The following is a 16,724-nucleotide window of genomic DNA, read 5'->3' on the forward strand; positions in this document are numbered from 1 at the left end:
GACATCATCCATCTAGCTTCAGACCTGGACTGGGGCATGTGGTGGTGATGAGGCTAGAGACAGCAGGGGGCTACGGTGCCTGCGTTTGTCATCCTTAGTCATCAGCTGCTTTTTGCTACATCTCAGAAGCTTGGACTCGTGCTCTCGCAACCTGGATGAACGTTTTTAGCTCAATGCACAGTGATTTCATGAAAATAAAGCTATAGGAAAGCTGGAGAAGGCAAAACCTCAATAGCCATATTGACTTGCACCCACCAATGGTGTGGTATTTTCCAAAACCTACACTTTGGTGTATGTAGCTGACAATGTGGGGTCTTGTACAGAAATGCTTTGGAATCAGAAAGACTTGGCTCCCGTACTACCTCTGCCTCTCACTCTAGGTGTGGTGCTTATGAGCCTCACTGAGCTTCATATACCTCATCTGAAAAATGGGAGTAACAATAGCTGACTTGAAGGGTCAGCTGCTAATGGAAGTATAAAGTACTTAGGATTATTATTTTTTTAAATATTTTATTTATTTATTCATAGAGATGCAGAGAGAGAGAGAGAGAGAGAGAGAGGCAGAGATACAGGCAGAGGGAGAAGCAGGCTCCATGCAGGGAGCCCAACGTGGGACTCGATCCCGGGTCTCCAGGATCACACCCTGGACTGAAGGAGACGCTAAACCGTTGAGCCACCCGGACTGCCCAGGATTATGCTCATCATATAGAGGTGCTCGATATATGCTAGCTTTCTTTGCAGTTTCCTACTGATCCCACCAATGAGAAATGGCATGACTTGGCTTTAGAATCCAGAGGAGCTCATTTCAAATCCTAGTTCTGCCTTTAACTTGTGTAACTACAGGCAAGTTACTCAGCAGCTCTAACCCAGATTCCTCATCTGTAAAATGGGAATAAGAATAGTACTTACCTTAGTTCATTCATTCAAAAAATATTTATTGAATGCTTTCCTATAACCCAGGAACTATTCTAGCTTCTAGAAATATAGCAGTGGACCAGACAAGTTCCCTATTCTCATGGAGTTTACAATCTAGCAGTGGTGGGGGGAGGGGTGGCAAGGGGGGGGGCAGGACTAAATAAAGATAATGTGATGTAAAATATCTTGCATAGTACCTGAAACATAGTAAACATTTAATAAAGGTCAGCTTTATTTTATTTTTTTTGCAAGTTCAAGGAAATACAATTTGTTTTCTTTTCATGAGTTCAGTGAAATACGTAGCACCAATGGATCTCAACAAACAGAATAATAGTCCTGGGAGGAAGTTAGAGGTCATCTTGTCATAAAACTCTGGCATGTTAGAGCTGGCAAAAAAATCAGGAATTTATTTGGTCCAGTGTTTTTCAAAATGGGATTTGTTTCTGGGGAAGCACTGGGGAGGCCAAATCAAATTAACTTTTACCTATTTCATATACTGGAGTCCCCAGAGAAAAAAGCTTTATTTATTTATTTTTTTTAAACTATTCATCTAGTCTAACAGCCACTTTATGCAGATCATAAACCTGCAGCTTAGAGAGGGGGAACCTCTCTCTGGTTTGATGGCAAAGCAGGAATTGTTAAAAGGGGAGAGAGAGAAGGGGCAGGCCTTTCAATCACATGATACTCTGCTCTCATGCAAGTGCTTGAGTCAGCAATTATGTGTTTGTTGCACACCTCCTACTCAAGAGGTACTCTGGGGATGCAAAGTTACTTGTCTTTTAGCCCTTTTAGAAGCTTCCAAAACAGGTTGGGAAGAAAAAGGGCCCTTGGCCATTACTTGTAAACTCATGCCAAGGCTCCGAGCTACATTTCAATGAGAGGAGATTCTCTTTTGAAGAATCAATGAGAGGCCTTGAACTACATATCCATCTACATCCAGAGTAGTCCCAACTGGGAGGTTGGGTCCTTAAATTTAGCATATCCAAACTGACTAGCCTCTAAAATGGTCTCAATGATCTCCACCTCCTGGCAATCATGCCCTTGTGTCATCCCCTCCCCTTGGGTGTGAACCACACCTAGTGACTTGTTTCTGAAAACTGCAAAGGGCAGAAATGATGGGATGTCACTTTCAGTGTTAAATTATAAAAAGACTATGACTTCCATCTTGGAATGCCTTCTCTTACTCTCTTGCTCACACACTCTGAAGGAAGCCAGCTGCTATGTTGTGAACTCCTCTAGAGGTCCAGGTGACAAGGAACTAATGTCTCCAGCCAATAGCCAGGGGGGCCTGAGGCCTGCCCCCAGGCTCCTTCCCCATCTGGCTTTGGGGTAACTATAGTTCTGGCCATCCTGCTGATTGCAGCCTTTCAGAGACTGAACAAGAGGGAGTCCCCAAGCCTGGATTTCTGATCCACACAAACTGAGAGATAATAAATGATTGTAAGTTTAAACTGCTAAGTTTGGGGGAAATTTGCTACACAGCAATAGATCATTAATACACCACCTTTCTCTAAAATTGACTTTGCCTCCTGTATTCCTTATCTACCCAATTATACAGGTTAAAACTCTCTCCTTTATCTTTTACCATCTAGCTGCTCGCGAACTCCTACTCAATGAAACTCCTGTATGTTCTACCTCCTGAAGAGCTTTCCAGAGGGGCCCATCCTCACTGCTCCTGGCCTCCATCGATTCTGTACCAGCTTTCACCTGGACTAATTTAATAGCTTCTCCATTTGTTTCTCTGCTCTCCAAATCACCCCTCTAGTTCATCTGGCACAAGGGGCTGCCAGAGTAATTTTTCTAAAATGCAGAGTATTAGCATTCCTCTACCTAAAATCACTGCCTGCAGAATGAAGCTCCAGATCCATGGCATGTCCTACAAATTCCTCTAAAACTTGACATCAATCTCACACTCCAGCTTTATTTCCTCCCCCTCCCCCTGCACATCTTAGGCTGTAATTGTGCTGAACTCTTAATAGTTTGAGGATGCTTTACTGCTCTGTCTTTATACTCTTCTGCCTGGAAGACAACTTTATTGATGAAATATTTATTGAGCACCTACTAAATAACTAGGTATTTTTCTAGGCACTGGAGATAAAAGTGGTGAATGAGACAAATCATGTTTTAAAAACTTACCCTCTTGGGGCTTACATTTTAGTGAATCGAGAGACCACAGTAAGTTAATAATTAAGGCCACAAAGAATGGGACATGGTGGATGGTTGGGGAGTGGGGGGAGGTGGCTTAGAAGGATGATCAGGGAAGGCCTTGTCATCCCATTGTTTTCTTGCTTCCACAGTTTCTGATGAGAATAACTTTTTCATTATTCTTTGTTCCTCTAAACATAATGTATCTTCTCTCTCTAACTGCTTTTAATTTTTTTTTTTGATCATCATTAGTTTTCCACAGTTTGATTATGATAAGCTGTGGTGTGTGTGTGTGTGTCCTCCTTGGAGATTCTTAAGCTTTTTGGATTGAAGATTTCTAGTTTTTATCTCAATCCCATCTAGTTTTATTTCCCAAATTTGGAAATTTGGGGCCATTTCTGCAAGTATCTTTCTGTATTTTCCTTGTCTTTTCTGTTCAGAGAACATCAATTACACATATGTTAAAATACTTGATATTGTACCATAGATCAGTGAGGTTCTGTTCACTTGTTTTTCCTGTCATTTTCTTTTCTCTCTGTTTCACTTTGGATAGAAGCTATGGCTATGTCTTCAGGTTCACTGATCATTTCTTCTGCAGTGTCTAGTCTGCTAATCCCATTCAGTGAAATTTTCATTTCAGATTTTGTATTATCTTCTCTGGAAGTTCCATTATGTTCTTTTTAAGAGCTTCCACTCTCCTCTTCATTAAGTTCATATTTTCCCTAAAATTCTGTGCATAGTAATAATAGCTGTTTTAACGTCCTTTTCCTACTAGTTTCATCATTTCTGATAATTCTGAGTCTGTATTGATTCCCCCCCTCCCCCAGCCTTGGTATAGGTTACTTTATCTGTTCTGTGGAATGTCTGGATGCTGGATGCTGGACAAGAATGGATGCTAGACATTGTGAATGTCATAATGCTGTGTCTGGATTTTGATTTCTTTTTAAAAGGGCTAGGGTTTTTTTTGGCAGATAAGTTATTTGCAGATTAATATGACACCTCCGAGGCCTACAGATTAAGCTTCACTATGTTGGGTCTAGCCTAACTTCCATTTCAAGGAAGATTCATTCCTTTAAGGCATAACGTCTCTGGAATCTCCACTGAATGCTCCCGGTGACCACCAAGGACTATCCACACTAGCTACTCAGAGCATGAACATCTCTCCCTGCTCTGTGTGAGCACTGGAAGTTGTTTAGCTTATCAGTTGACCGGTCACTCTTTGCCCAAGTTTATGAACCAACATTCACACAGGAGTGGCCTAGCACCCAGTAATGAATGACACAGGGATCTCCGTGGATTCTGGGGCTCTTTTCCTGCTCACTTCTCTTCTTTTCAGAATTCTGCCCACAGAATTTCAGCCGCCTCAGCTTTCCCAAACTTCGATCTCCATCTTTGCAGCTCATTGAGGTCATGGGGCTTGGTTTAGGTTCCCCTTCCCTGTGTCTGTGTCCTGGAGATTGCTCCCAATAGAAAGCTGTGGCAGCCATAAGACTCAACCTCGGTTCCACTCCCCACTTCTTCAGGGATCACAGTGCTGAGCTGCCTGTTGTCCAAAATCTGAAACCACTTAGTTCATGTGTTTTGTCCAGTACTTTAGTTGTTTTCAGTAGGATGTTTAGTCCAGATTTGTTATTTCATCATGACCAGACTCAAGAGTCTTAGGAGGTGATGCATGAATAGGAACTGAATGAAGAGAGCGGATAAGTCATTTGAACAGCTAAGGAAGGCATTCGAGGCAGAGGGAACAGCAAGAACCAAGGTCACTTTTGAACAACAGCAAAGAGTGAGCAAGAGGAAGAGTGGTAAGAGATGAGATCAGATAGGAAGACAAGGACCCAATCATATAGCATCTTGTAGGCCATAGTAAGGAGCTAGGATTTTAAGTGCAATGAGAAAGCCATTGGAGAATTTGCACAAGGGAAGTAATTGGATCTGACATGTTTTTAGAATCACTTTGGCTACAATGAGAAAAATAAGCCATTGACAGCAAGGATAGGAAACAAGGCATCAATGAGTGCAAGGCGATGGCTGCCTGAACTGTGATGGTAATAGTGGAGCTGGTTAGGATGTATTTTAGTCTACTTGCAAGAGTTGCTTTGGTAGCTGACCTAGGAAGGAGGGAAAAAGAGGAAAGGATGGCTTGGGTGTTTGCATAACTGATCAAACACTGTGCATTTACTGAAATAGGAAAACAATGGGAGACAAGGTTTGGGAGGGAAATTAAGAGTTTTATCTTGGACATGTTGAGTGTGAAAGGCCCACTAGATACCTGAGTAGAAAATGAAAGGAGGCAGCTGGATATACCACGGGGTTAAGTGAGATAATTTAGGGAGTGATTGTAGACAAGAGAACTTTCCATGCACTGAGTGTTGGGAATCTCTAGCATCAAAGGTTCAGGGGAGGGGCACAGGAGCAGCTGCCAAGCAAGGTGGAAAGCAAAGCAGGCCACTGTGGGGGTGCCTACCCCTTTCTGTTTGGCAAATTCTGCTCCATGCCTGAAGCTCCTGCTAAAACAGCTCCTCCTCTGGGAAGCCCTCCTTGACTAGGTCAGGCCAAGTTAATTACTCCCTTCTCTGTGCTCTCCCAGCATCCTGGAGAGGCCTTCCTCCAGCATTTATGACAAGGAAATGTGATCCCCAGGTGCCAGTCTTCCCCACTAACCTGCGTCCTCTTTGGGACAAGGGCTATGCCTTATCCATGACCACCTGGCCCACAGCTAGTTCGGGGCTTGTCTCAGTGCGTGCCTAGGAAATATTCCAGAGAGGGGAGAAAAGAGCTTATATATATATATATATCAGAAGTGGTCAAGGAAGGCTTTACAGAGAAGGAGGAATTCAAGCAGCACCTTGGAAGCAGTGGATTCCAAAAAACAGTGAGACAAGAGAAAGAGCATGCCAGGCCAAGACAGAGAACAAATGGGCTGGGTTGGGAACACAGAACCTATGCCTACGAGACAGGAACTGCTCTGTGTGGCAGGACAGATAAGGAAACTAGGGTGAAGAGAGATTAACTTGCCAGCTCACCAGCTCACCTGGCTGGAAGGAGGAACCGGTATCAGCCCCAACCCGGGGTTGCCTGAGAGTGAAACCGAAGCCCTTGTGTGGCCATAAGGCTGCTTCTTCATCTCCCTCCTATGGGACGTCCAGGGCAGCAGGGGAGCAGGAGATGAAAAAGGCAAAGAAGAGAAGCATCTTAGGCTTCAGGAAAGGTGTCTCCTCCAGACATCCAAAGGAAAGGATCACGAACTAAGGAGGGAATGAGACACAGAGCTAAAGGAAGATAGAGACCAAGCAAAGGAATTGAGAAAGAATGTGGTTTAAAGCCGATCTGGAAACCTTTCCTCTGCTTGTGTTTTTCTGCCACATGAATCATCTACCCCCACATGGACCTGACTGCTGAAGCTAGGGTCACACTGCTGCCCTTAAGAAGACTGCCTGGAGGATGTGTCACAGGGTGCTGGCTGTGTGGTGGCAGGGGCCGGGCTGCAAAGACAGGGCCGCCGCGTTCCTAGGCAACAGATTACAGCCTGAGCAGAGCCAGCAACTGCTCTGGGCCACCACAATTTCCCAAGTACTTATTGTGGCTATGATTGCAAAGGGGTCACAATCACATGTTGAGGATAAATGTAATGTCACCAGCTAGGGCTCATGTCCTGGAATGCGAGCAACGTGGGCCCGGCCCAGGCTGCAGGCGGAGGGGGCTTCATGACAAAGAAATCATTTTCTGTATGCGCACAGAACCTTATAGTTTGCAAAGCCCTTTCTACTCTTCATCTCATGTGGGATGGACAACAGCCCTGTGAGGAGGCTGAGAAAATGGGCACAGAGAAGTTAAGTGACTTCTATAAGATCACACAGCAACTCAATAGCAGAACTAGACCATCTCCCTAAATCTTTGGGTTTCAAGTTACTTCAGGTACCTGAGACTCCAACTAACAAGTGTTTAACCAAGTAGTAAGAATAAAGAAAGAGAGGACTCCAGGATTGGGGGGAATAGTATTTTCTCAATCACTGTGAATCCAAAATATATGGTAAACCAAATTTCAAACATCTAACATTTCGTACCTTGTCAAAGTTTTTCCACCTATGATACCTCATGCTACTCCTAAGAAGGCAGGTAGGGAAGTGAGTGTGGTGATTCACAGAGCAAGAAACAGAGGCCCAGGGAGGTGAAGAAATTTGCCCAAGGTTACACAGCTGCAAAGAGGAAGGGCTCCTCCTTGGGGTGTTACTTGCAGTCCCCTGCTCATTCCCTGACCCCAGGCCTGGAAGCACTTAGTGTGGTCAAGCAAAGGAAAACAGACATGGGACTGTGGTTTCATTTGCTAGACGTCATCTGTCCAAACCAGTGGCTCCTTCCCTGTCCACTCTCCAGCTCCCCATAGCTTGGGCCCGTTGTTCCCCCACAGTGGCTGCCCCATGCAGCCTTTCCACAGCAAGACAAGCAGCAAAACAACCACCCTGGCCCTGCCCCCTGCACGCTCACTGTGCCAGGCCTCTGTGGCTTGGCTGTGCATGCTGGGCCCACATGATACTCCTAAAATAGCTGTCAGTGTCAAACAGATGTGACCACATGGTCCCCCGGGATGACCCCTGGATGCCTCCACATTGCAACTGTCTCCTTTGTCCTAACCTTTTGATGGCTTTGGATAGGACTTGTTTTCTCCGATCCTATCTCTAAATTCTGCACCACCCACTTACCTTTTCTACCTACCTGATGGCTGAGCTGGAAATTCTAACTGGGACCAAAGCCTGGGGTTCAAATGCCTAAGGACAGATCTCTAAATGATAACCATCCCTTCCTGGAACTGATCACTGCTTGAATCACCCTCCAAAGGGTCCCACCAGCCTGCCTGGAAATCCTGCTGACCAGTGCCCAGCCCCAGTGGGGAGCCTCTCTTTTTTGGAGCCTGTACCTCGGGACCAGCGTCTTCCTCTGCTATTGAATGAACAGCCCATCCATTAGAGATGCTGCCCCACTGCCTCTTCTCCCCCTTCTTGTCCCATGCTACCTGTTGCTCTCCTGCCATGGTGTTAGGTGGAGGATGAGAAACAACCCAAACAAATTGTGTGTGTTTATGTTGGCATGTAAAGCAGTTGCAAATGAAACTGGTCCCGACAACCCACCTCAGTGTGCAGGGGAAAAGAATGTTGAAGAAAACTATGTACTTTATAGTAGTGTTTTTATAAAGCTCAAAACCAGGCAAAACAAAACAATATACTGGTAGGGATACATTCGTGCACAATAAAAGTATTTTTTTTAAAGCAGGGGAGTGATAAACATAAAATTCCTGATACTATGGGGATACCCTGGGGGTCGGGGTGGGGTGTAGGAAAATGGGATGGGGCATGCGCAGGCGGTCTTGGATACGGAGGTGGCATTTGGGATGACCATTTTGTTGATCTGCTCCATAGCTTACGTACACATGGTGGTTTTATATATATATATATATTCACCTTCCACAAAGTAATTTTAAAGATTACATGGAGAGGGTCCCAGAGGTAATCCTTCTCACCATATGCTCTCCACTCTGATTATCTGGTGGCAGGAACCCAGGTGTCTGAGTGCCTGGACTCCAGCCTCCCCCCCCCCCCCCCACCTTCACAGCTCTACTTTTCATTCCCACTTCTTTCCCCACCAAGCTCTGGCTCAGGCCACCACACTGTGGCCCCAGCCCCACCACTCCCTTGAAGACTATCCTCACTGATCATGAAGCACAGCAGGAAATTTCAGTTCTGGTCTCATGTGACAGCTCAGTGGCCTTTGCCACCCTGCCTGCTTCTTCTCCAAGCACGTCTGCCCTGGCACCTGGCGGGCTTCCTCTCCTGACATCTCTTCTATGTCCCAAACCCTTTCTTGTCAGCACCCTTTGCTGGTCCCTCCTCCATCTCCCCCTTACCTAAATGGTGGCACCCCCACGAATCTTCTGAAGATCCATCTCCCTGGCAGCCTCACCTGGCTTCGGTCATCATATGAATGCTGATGAGCTCCCAGCCCAGCCCCAGGCTTTGCTCCTGAACCTCAGGCCCAAATGTCAAATTGTCCACTCAGACTTTCTACTTGGATGTCGCATAGGCTCTTCGGGGACATGTGCAATTCCAACTCCTGACCTTCTTCACAAAAGCCTGGTCCCCTTCCTGGGACTTGTATTTATCTGTCTAAGTACCTAAGCCACCTGTTAGTCAGCCTCAGCTCTCCCTTGTCCCTTGCTACCCCTGTCCTGCCACTACATTCAGTCCCACCCAGTCACCAGCCCAGCTTTTCCACCTCCTTAGTGACTCTCAGATCCATCTCTCCACCCACACAGAGATTTTCCTAATCCAAGTGAACACCACCTCTTGTTTGTATGAAAGCAATCAGTTCACTAATCAGGACTACCCCCCTGCTCCCAGCCTTGCCCAATCTGCTCTCCATCCTGCAACTGGTTTGTTCTTTGTTAAGTGCAGATCTGAGCTCACAACTCCCTTGCAAACATCCTCTGGTGGGGGGACCCGTGCCCTCAGCCTTCCATGCACATCTGAGCATGCCATTCCCCTGCAAACATCCTTTAGCAGGGGTGTGTGTTGGGGGGAGCCTGCCCTCAGCATTCCATGATTTGGCCCCTGTCTACTTGACCCACCTCCTTTTCCCTCATCTCCCTCAAAGCTCTGCCTCAAACCCTACCCTCCAATTACACCAAACCTCTTTCAGTTCCTCGAAATGTATGATTCCCCCTTACCCCTAGGGCTGCAAACATGTGCCCCTCAGAACACTGTCTCCTCGGCCCTATCCAGAATCACCCGCTTCATCCCACTGCCACTCCTGCCGCAAAGTCTTCCCAGACCATCTTCAGTCCCACCCAGAAAATGTTAGATGGTCCCACAATGTCACAGTGCCTGGTACACTTCTTATTCTACTCCAGCACTTGTGATACTTTATACTAGGTGCTTTTTAAATCATTTGTCTCCTGTATTAGCAAACTCCATGCCTCAGCCAGAGGAGACCTGACTGTCTACATAGTACCTTGGACAGTGCCTGGCCCCTACTAAGCAGGTGGTACAAAATGGTGGAAGGAAGGATGAATAAATAGGCAAGCACTGTGCTTTACATATGTTATTTCATTTAATTCTTACAAGAATCCTTGAAGGGAGGTACTGTTAGTTTCATTTTACACATGAGAAAGGGGAAGTAACTTGCCTCTGATCACACAGCTAGCAAATAGACAGTTAGACCCAGGTTTAACACCAAAGGTCACACCAGCAACCACCTGCCCGCCTCTGGCCACCCCGTCCCCACCCCTCATCCCACAGGCAGCCAGAGAGTCCTCTACAGGCCCCGTGATGTTTGGAAACTCAGGCTGAGATTGGCAACGGTTACCTGGAAGCATGTGGGCCCCGGCCTCCCTGCAGGGATGTCCGACTGGTAGAAAACTTTGAGCTCTGGAGTCAGGGCAATGACAGTCTTAATCACCAAGGAGATGATATCAGACCAGACTTTCTTGATGTCAACACCTTTGGAAGACAACCTACAAAGAATGCTAGAAAAAGTCCTTTTGCTGCCCGTGCTAGTGCTGTCCGAATGGACAAAGTTACCACTATGGATGTTCAGTGAATAGTTGGTTAAGTGCATAAAGACGTGGTGTAGATTTTTGGGGCTGGGCTCCTGATATGGCTCTGTACAAAATCTAGAGAGTCCGTCTTTGGCTATGTAAATCTCTAAGGGGTCTAAGGACTTGAGTAAGACATACAGACGAATATCAAACTTGAGCTTGTCGATAAGAAGAGGTTTGCAAATGTATTCCTGGACCACCGCTGGCCTGCTCTGAAGGGTCCCTGCCAGGCGAATGTCACTGGGGTCTTTAATGAGGTAGATTCCATCACCCTGACAACCACCGTCGGGTTTCACAATAAAAGTGGGCTTCCAGGAGGGGTCACCATCTTTCACCATTCGAACCTGGTGGGGGAAAAAATAGTTAGCATTATATTCTTTTCCTCTCTGGACCCCCAAGACAGAGTAGGACTCAACACAACATTTGGTGAGTGAACGACCAAGTGAGCTCTGCCCATGTGAGTCTTCAAGGAAGGAGCATGAGGCAGATAACACTGTACTAGATACTGAGATAGTGGCCTAAGGACTGCCCTTAATTTTGTCCACCAGGAGGCGGACCGAGGGTGCAGTGGATCTATGGTCATAGGAGCTAGGTCCAAATCCCAGGTCTTTGTCAGTTATGAGATTTAACACCAGGCAAGACATTTAACTAATGATGATATGATAATGGTGAGGAGGGAGAAGGGGAGCATATGGGCCAAATGGCAGGAGAGGGGACAGGGAAGCTGGAGGAAATACGGAGGAGGGGGTGGATGTGAAAGAGAGAGCCAGTCTCTCTGCAGCTTGTGATGTGCGAGAGCTCTGGGCTCTCTGTCTTGGGCTCTCTAACTGGAGCCATACCTGGGAGGCCGAGGAGGAGGAGGAAGAGGAGGAGGAGGAGGAGGAGGAGGAGGAAGCCTCCACACTGCACTTGCTCCTGGCCCTCCACCTTTGCTGTGGCAGCTCAGCCCAGGACATCTGCGCTCTGCCTTTTACTTATCTCTCTGGTCAGCCTGTATTTCTCAGTGAAGTTTTTGCCAATTCCATGGGCGCTATTGGTTACTCGGGCTTGTAAAAGATCTTTAACAATGGAGAAACACTTAAAACCTTAATAATGGTCCACATCAATTGTTTTCCCCTTGTCAGCAGGATTCGAGAATGGAAGTTCACAAGAGATCAATGCAAGCCTCCCAGGGCCCTCCGCTGAGCCTTCCTGGCAACTGTGACCTTGACCGTTTATGTAGTTATTTAATATGCATCCAAAGCATTTCTACGTTTGGCCCTTCACAGTAAATATAAGCATGCTGGAGAGATGACAGTTATGGATCAGGGAGTGAAAAATGTCAAGATTGCACTGATGGATAATTTTTCCCTCTGGAAAGCTTTTACTATGCTGAAGATACTAACAGTTCAATATGTTATGGGGAGCAGTATTTTCTCCTTTGAATTAAGTGTATATGCCTTAAATAAATTAAACCGCATGGTCAATAGTCTCTGTCATTCATTGCATTACTGAATATTTCTTCTGCTCTTTGCCAGGGTAGGACCATACAAATCATAATTATTAATACTAATAGGATGACTGAAATTTTAGATTTGGAAGGATCCTCGGAGCTCGACGCTACCCAGTCCTCGTGTAATTCAAACTAGGAAGCTGAGGCTCAGACAGGTGACACGACCTGACCGGGGTCCCCTAACTGGCTGGTGGGATGGATCGGATGAGAACTGAGGTCGTCTGATCTTACTGCAGGTTCTCTATACCCATTTTCCTCTCATAAGATAATATTAAAGGCCTCTTTTTCCTTTTTTTTTTTTTTTAAAGGCCTCTTTTCTCTGAATACTATAGGGGAGATTCTCTCACTATGGCAGACAGAGCTGGTGTAGTCCACAGACTAAGGAGTCTGGGCCCTGAGCATGGCCATCTTGGAGCTGTAACCACAGATGCTGAGTTTGCCAGGACTTACCCCAGTTCCAGAGCTTCTGCCCAGGTTCCTGGCTTGTTATAATATAGGTACAATCTATGGGAAATCCTCAGAGCCCCATGGCCACCAGATCCATCAGTGACCTCTATTTTCAAAAGGGATTTTCCAGAATTCATATTCACCTCTCCTCTGAGGTTTTACTCAAGAGTGACCGTTTCCCCCCAGTTATTAAGGTTAAGAATGAACGCATACTTCTTAGCATGAACTTATGGACCAGGATAAAAATATAGTCTATGTCACCAAACTCCAGCCCCAGATATTCTGATTTAATGGATCTGGGATGAGACCTGGGCATGTTTATCTTGGAAAAAGCATGAGGGGTGAGTCTGATGCTCACTCTGCTTGAGAATCACTGAATTTAGGTGGACAAAATAAAAGTACAATCTGGGACCAACATATCGAATGAAGTTTTATGTACTGATTTAGCCTGAATGGGAGGAGGACCTGCACGTAGGCTACAGCTGCGGGTCCCTCCAGTTTTACCCAAAGCTGCTGTTGGACATGAAATCCATTATCTTGTAACTGCACGAATGGCTGAAAGGGATGCAGAGGATGTGGTGTGGCCTAATGGCTTGGCACTCCCCTGGCTTATTGAAAATTTTGTCTTTTACTGCCCTCTAGTGGATATTTGAGAAATGTGACTGGGAAAGACCCCCATTCAAAATTCAGATTCTTCGCAGTAACCCACTCTACTAACCTGGTCTTTTTTTGTTTGTTTGTTTTGTTTTGTATTTGCTTTTTATTTTATTTTTTTAATAATAAATTTATTTTTTATTGGTGTTCAATTTGCCAACATACAGAATAACACCCAGTGCTCAAACATTATATGTTCTCATTCATTTGGGGAATATAAATAATAGTGAAAGGGAATAGAAGGGAAGGGAGAAGAAATGTGTGGGAAATATCAGAAAGGGAGACAGAACATAAAGACTCCTAACTCTGGGAAACGAACTAGAGGTGGTGGAAGGGGAGGAGGGCAGGGGGGTGGGGGTGAATGGGCACTTGACGGGATGAGTACTAACCTGATCTTAAAGAAAAGCTACTAGACTGTCAGGTAAAGTAAGGTCATACTTAGAATGAACTCATCTCTAAAAGGCCAGGGTTGGCCAAGGTCACAGTCACTGTTCAGGCTCTCTGTTTCTTAAATACATTTCAAGTGTTCTCACTCTATATAGTTGGGACTCTGCTAAAATTCTCTCTTAGTAGATATAAAACTTTAAAATTCATGTGCAGCATGAATAAGAAATCCTGTAAATATATACCACAAAAATATCCGTGACTTTTCCAGTCTTCACTGTGCTTGTTTTGTATTTTCCAAACTTTCCATTGAGGGGGAGGGGTGGTGGGGAGAAACGAGTAGCAACGGTAGGCAGCAGCAAGTGTCTCTCAATGCATATAAGGAATGCTTCTTGGTGAACAGGTACTTATACATCCATGTTCATAGCAGCATGACTCAATAGCCAAAAGGTGGGAGCAGCCTGAGTGTCCATCAACATACGAGTGGATAAACAAAATGTGCTATACACACACAATAGAAGTTTATTCAGCCACAGAAAGGAAGGAAGTTCTGACACCCGCTACAGTGGATGGACCTTGAGGACTTTATGTGAAGTGAAATAAGCTGTCACACAAAAGGACAAACGCTGAATGGTCGCACTTCTATGAAGCACTTAGAGGTGTCAGAATTCATAGACAACAAGTAGAGTGGTTACCAGAGGCTAAGGGGAGGGAGAAACAGAGAGCTAGTGTTTGAGGGGTGCAGAGTTTCAGTGTGGGGAGATGACCAAAGTTCTGGAGATGGATGGTGGTGATGCTGTACCCACAATGTGAATGTATTTGATGCTGCCGAACAATATACCTAAAAATGGTGAGGATGGTAAGTTAGGCATATTTTACCACAAGTTTTTAAGTTCAAAAAGAATTTTTAAAGATTTTATGTATTTATTTATATGAGTGAGAGAGAGAGAGAGAGAGAGAGAGAGCATGAGCAGGGGAAGAAGCAGATTCCTCACCTCACTGAGCAGGGAGACCGATACAGGACTTGATCCCAGGACCCCAGGATCATGAACTGAGCCAAAGGCAGAGGTTCAACCAACTGAGCCACCCAGGCACCCTTAAAAATTTTTAATAAAAAAAAGAAACTAAGTAGCTTTTGGTGAGTTAAAAATAAAACAGAAGTAAAAAAAAAAAAAACAGAAAATGTGAACTCTAGTCCCAGTTTAGACAGGAAATTTCTGACTGTGTGACCTTGGGAAAGTCATGTAACTTCCAGGGCTTTGTTGTACTCATCTATAAACTAAAGAGGTCACATTAAGGTCCCTGGCTTCTGCCAACTAACAGGGTCTGAACAATGGCTTAGCTTGACATTACCACAGTTGAAGGCTGTGTTACAAACACACAAGTGACATTAATTAGTAGAGAGTTCACACTGCACTACTGTGATGAGTGCATCGGGAGGATCTACAAGAGCATGAGACCTGGACTGGAGATTTATGATGCACTTGAGAAAGGCGGCTGGGCATCTGGGGGAAGCAAAGCTAAAATATTTTGAGAGAGAAATTCAGCAGTTGGAACACTGAGGCACAAAACATTATTAGCAGTGAGGGGAGACTCAGAAGACAGCTTCTGAGGAAATACTGTGTCTGCAATCCTGGGGAGGTCAAAGCCAGTTAGAGTGGTCTTCTGTCACTCAGGTGGATTTGAATCCAATATCAGCACCCAAGACCCTGGGTATTGCAGGCACAGGTAAAACGAAGCTTCTGGAAGATGAGCCCACATCACAAAGTGCATGCATGCAGGGACATCCCCTTCCAGCCTGGGCAGACTGAGCCTTACCCACAGGGCAAATCCCTAATCCCAGCGTTCTAGGTGATCTCTGAGTCAGCTGAGGAGGAGGCAGTCTGCAGCTAGGTTACAAAGGGCCAGACAGGAAGGGGCAGAGCGGGAGACAGACAGGTGCCGCCAAGAGTAAGAACCGAGAAGGTATCGCGCTGCAGCAGTTGGGTTTGTGAAAGCGGAAGAAAGCAGGATCTATCTGGGCAACTGCAGACAGTTCCAGTGGCTGGAGAACAGAGAGCGGTGAAGTGGAGAGTGCACAGGAAATCTCACCAGTGAGCTCTGCCGAGGCCAGATAACAAGTTGCACACACACCTACCAGGCACTCATGGGTCAGGCATGGGGCCAAGCACTTTACATGTATCATCTCATTTAATCCTCCACAACCCTATTTTACAGTTAAGGAAATGAAGGCCCAGAGATGTTAATTAACTTGTCAAAAGTCACACAGCCAACGGGACATGAAGCCAGGATTTAAGCACAGACAGTGACATTCCGGAGCCCGTGTCTATAGTAAATAAGGGAAGGATGTGAGAAAGGGGATGGAAGAAGACCATGGCTGGGTAGGAGGTGGGGTCCAAAAAGGAAGGGTCTGAATATCATTATAAGGGAGTTGGGACAATGTTCTGAAGTGACAGGAGTCACTGCAGGGCTTTAGAAGGAAACAACTTGATTACTTTCTTTTTAAAGGTTTACTTGGGCAGCCCAGGTGGCTCAGTGGTTTAGCGCCGCTTTCAGCCCAGGGTGTTATCCTGGTGTCCTGGGATCGAGTCCCACGTTGGGCTCCCTGCATGGAGCCTGCTTCTTCCTCTGCCTGTGTCTCTGCTTCTCTCTGTGTCTCTCATGAATAAATAAATAAATAATCTTTAAAAAATACTGGCTTTACTTATTTGAAAGAAAGAGAGTGAGCAGAAAGGGAGCAAGAGAGCATACACAGGGGAAGTGAGAAGCAGACTCCCAGCTGAGCAGGGAGCCCGATGCAGGGCTCGATTGCAGGACCCCGGGATCACGACATGAGCCAAAGACAGATGCTCAACCACTGAGCCATGCAGGCATCCCACGATGGGCTATTATTATTATTTATTGTTCTGTCTTTCCCACTTAATTACGTGTTTGTTGAGGATAAAGACCACGCTTTATTTTAGTCACTATTCCCAGTATGCAGCAGAGTGGAGTATCAATAAATATTTTACAAAATACTATTGAGAAGCTTGATTACTGTGGCATTTATGAACTAGAAGAACATTATTCAAAATAGATATATTGCTGACAGATTGCCAG

The 16,724-nt window shown here is 45.6% G+C and overlaps 1 protein-coding gene across 3 annotated transcripts in view; it reads right to left on the reverse strand.

Moving 5' to 3' along the window:
• The window catches only part of TTLL11 (tubulin tyrosine ligase like 11), a 242,333-nt gene that overhangs the window by 129,729 nt on the left and 95,880 nt on the right, over positions 1–16,724 (reverse strand). For 2 of the 3 annotated variants that reach the window (XM_041725937.1, XM_041725939.1), the window contains one exon: positions 10,417–10,992. The exons of the other annotated variant lie outside the window; for it this stretch is intronic. In XM_041725937.1, coding sequence (XP_041581871.1) covers positions 10,417–10,992 — 576 coding nt within the window. The remainder of the gene's footprint in view (positions 1–10,416; positions 10,993–16,724) is intronic. 3 annotated transcript variants of the gene reach the window in all.

Source organism: Vulpes lagopus, chromosome 12, assembly GCF_018345385.1.
Source record: "Vulpes lagopus strain Blue_001 chromosome 12, ASM1834538v1, whole genome shotgun sequence".
NCBI lineage: Eukaryota > Metazoa > Chordata > Mammalia > Carnivora > Canidae > Vulpes > Vulpes lagopus.